The sequence below is a fragment of the Chionomys nivalis genome, chromosome 1, assembly GCF_950005125.1.
Source record: "Chionomys nivalis chromosome 1, mChiNiv1.1, whole genome shotgun sequence".
NCBI lineage: Eukaryota > Metazoa > Chordata > Mammalia > Rodentia > Cricetidae > Chionomys > Chionomys nivalis.
In genome coordinates, this window is record NC_080086.1 from 81,020,431 (window position 1) to 81,024,033 (window position 3,603).

The following is a 3,603-nucleotide window of genomic DNA, read 5'->3' on the forward strand; positions in this document are numbered from 1 at the left end:
ACTTTAGTTGTAACTTTGTGTCTATTGTTCTTCCTCTCACACAATTTCAAGCAATTTTCTATGATATTTCAAAGAAAATTAACATGTGATAGCAGTTGAATCATCTAAGTACTGAGGTTTGCATTTTAGGCTATAACACTGTATAGGGAGTTTGCATGCTGTTTCTATCATTTTGCTGAGTTTTAGGTATAATGTGACTTCCCTGGGCTTTCATTCATAGTGGAATCCATAGAAGATGGCCCTTTGCCAATGAGCTCAAAGTCTTCAACATCAGATTCCTGGATCAAACATTTTAATAAATTAATCTGTATTGTTTTTAGCCAGTACGTTTGCAGTTAGTTCACTTTTAATCACAGCCTATGAATCCAGTGCACCAAGATGAAGACTTGATTTGTGGAAAAACCACTAATTAAGGACTGTTAGCTTTTCTCTATCACACATTAAAGAACATGGAAATATTGTCCTTGTAGTCTCCATTTTCTCCCCTTATGTACTATGAAAATACATGTTTAACTGTGAGAGCCTTTGTGTTTGTAAGACCCATGTCTCCATGTGTCCAATCTGAATGAGCAGCAGTAAAGAACTTCAAACACAATATAAGCTCACTGCAGCTGTAACAAAGCAAAATACAAAGTTTATCAAAGATCCAGAACACAGCACAAATTATTAGGTATTGATTGCGGCAGTCATTTATCTGTCATATTCTTGATTTTAAAATTGGGAACTTCTTTATTCCACATACTGCTTGTTTCCCTCTTATGATGGTATGTTATCAGTTAAACAGAGAAGATCTGAATATGCTTATCATAAGTAATTTAATATTTTGTACATGAAAAGATGATGTATGAAATTATATAATTAATGCAAATTAAAAGGGAAATTCATGTTACTTAAATGTTTATTTAGTTTTCAATAATATTTTTTGCTTAATGCTAAAACCTTAACATCAGATAACTATGTTGATCTGGATATGAAATGATATGAGCTGCCTTGTAACCACTTGATTAATCACACACATTTTTGAAATATTATCTCCATGGATGGATTAGACTGGGCTACATCTTGTTCTCCATGATGGCCTCAAAGGCATAATCCTCCTACTTCAGTCCTGGGATTACAGAAGAATCTCAACTTCTTGTCATAATATTTTGTTTATTTATTTTTTTGTTTCTAGTACTTTATATATAATACTGTATTTATATTTCCTTCTTATACATGCTTTAAGAGTTTGCCAACCTGAAGTCATGGCAGGTTCTGGGATTTCTGTTATTACTTCTGATTTTCATTCATACTCAAACAACTTTTTTCTTAGAATGACAGAAATCTCTGGTGTTGGGGTCTGTTGGTGTCAATAAAATTATTACTTGATATAGGATGACCACAACATCTTCTGGAGAGGTTTTAACATGTTCATTACTATAACAGGACAATTTTCACCCACTTTCAATATGACTGATTTTTAGACTATTCTAGAATATGCATATATGAAATAAACACTCTTGGCAGTGTTGCTTTACAGCCATGACTAATTGAAGAAATCCAGTTCATTGTGTTTACCTTTACATTTTCCCTGATTTAGAGTCCTGTTTCAGATTCCTGATGTCATAGGTAGGATACTTCTTTGTTCCTGCTGGGTTTACCTTTGCTTTGAGGTTAAAGCTTCTCTCACGTCAATCTTAAATTAATGTTCCACAGGATTTCCTCGGAGAGAATTCTAGGCTGCTCAATATTCCTGTTTAATTTTCAATTTGGAAACTGGAGCCCAATGTTCACTCAGCATGAGTGACTTCACACATGAAAGATAGTGAACCCAGTTAGTCTCAATTCTCTCTCTCATACTTTCCTCTCTTCTTCACTCCATCCTCCCAATCTTTTACTACATGTTTTCTTACTCTAGGTTACTCTTGCTGTCGTGAATTTTTGAAGATATTTTACCATTACCCTAATACTGTTAACCTGAGATAGCTTTCTTAACATTTCTGCCAAAAAAGCAGTTAAATATGTTTTGGATTTTAACACAAAATTGTTATTAGAGTACTGAATAGATTTCTGTTGGAGAGCTATAAACTGATATCTTTCAGTGATCATTCATACTGCCTGTGGTGTTATGTTTGCCTGTTGATTCTCAGCAGCCTCATACATACTACCCTTATATATTTGCTGACTGCTTTGCATGGGCCCCTCTAGGCTAGCCCAGCTGCTCAGAATTTATAAACCTGACTTTTACAGTGTGAACTGAGCTGCATCAGATAGGCGGGGGAAGCAAGATGGAGTTACAGACACATGTCCTCATGTCCCTACTGCTCTGGGTGTCTGGTAAGAAATTTAAAAGTGTTATAATCGTTTTATAGTCACTTCTTTGTATATAAGGAATTTACAATGTGTGCTAGGACATAATATATGTTACAGAATTGTGTAAGATATGCATACACTGACAAGGTGACATTGCAAAGTTATTAAATGACAAATTTCAACTGTTAATATATTCTGTGTTTGCATAATATGAATTTTCTTTTTTTATTCCATATTGCAGGTGTCTGTGCAGATATCGTGATGACCCAGTCTCCATCCTTCATGGTTGTGTCAGCAGGAGAGAAGGTCACCATCAGCTGCAAGTCCAGTCAGAGTCTTTTAGACAATAAAGACCAGAAGAACTACTTGAGCTGGTTCCAGCAGAAACCAGGACAGGCTCCTAAACTGCTGATCTACTGGGCATCCACTCAGGATACTGGAGTCCCTGATCGCTTCATAGGCAGTGGATCTGAGAAAGATTTCACTCTAACCATCAGCAGTGTCCAGGATGAAGACTTGGGACATTACTACTGTATGCAAGCTTATGATTTTCCTCCCACAGTAATTCAGCCTCCAACAAAAACTTCTCAGACTATCAGCAGCTGACTGCACCACAATGCAGTCCTGCACCTGTACACTTCTCCCTTCTGCCTGAGAACCAGTGAGCCTGAAACTCTGATCAAAATTTAGCCAGAGCTGAGGAAGATATAGTGGATTCAATGTCTCTTATATCATTTGGTATGAAAAGCCTATATGTGCAAATGCAGAAGAAAACTCAGTATGCCATAAACTCTGTTGCTTGATGTCAAGGATTTATCTTTCTACAGTTCTGGAGTTCTGGCATCTATCATAACACTCTTTGGACTGAAGTGATGATGATGACAAACTGTATTTTGTTTCAGAAGCTGTAGGAAAGCCTGTTTCCTCCATTTTCTGATTCTAGAGGACTTTCTTACTTCATTACTGTGTCTGTTTCTTCTGGTTTTTCTTTTCCTTTCTACTACTTTTTAGTAGATTATGTTACTGTGTCAATTTGAGTGTGTATTTGTGTTTGTGCAAGCATCTGCATATTTCTACGTGCATATGTGACATTGCCTAGCTGAGGAGATCAGAGAACAACTTTGACTTTATTGTCTCTTTGTCATTTAGGATCTAGAGAATCAAATCGAGGTTGACAGCAGGATTGGTTTCAAGTGTATTTGACATGTGGACCATCTTCATGCCCCCTTGAAATCTTTATTAATGTAAATTCATTTTATACAATTTTCTCAAAAGCAGTGTTTTCCAGTATATATATATATATATATATAT

General features: G+C 35.9%; 1 gene segment (V, D, J or C); it reads left to right on the forward strand.

Moving 5' to 3' along the window:
- Positions 1-2,267: 2,267 nt before the first annotated feature.
- On the forward strand, positions 2,268-2,898 carry LOC130876010 (immunoglobulin kappa variable 4-1-like). The segment is given in 2 exon segments: positions 2,268-2,316; positions 2,534-2,898. Coding segments are annotated over 2 exon segments (414 nt in total).
- The last annotated feature ends 705 nt before the right edge of the window (positions 2,899-3,603 follow it).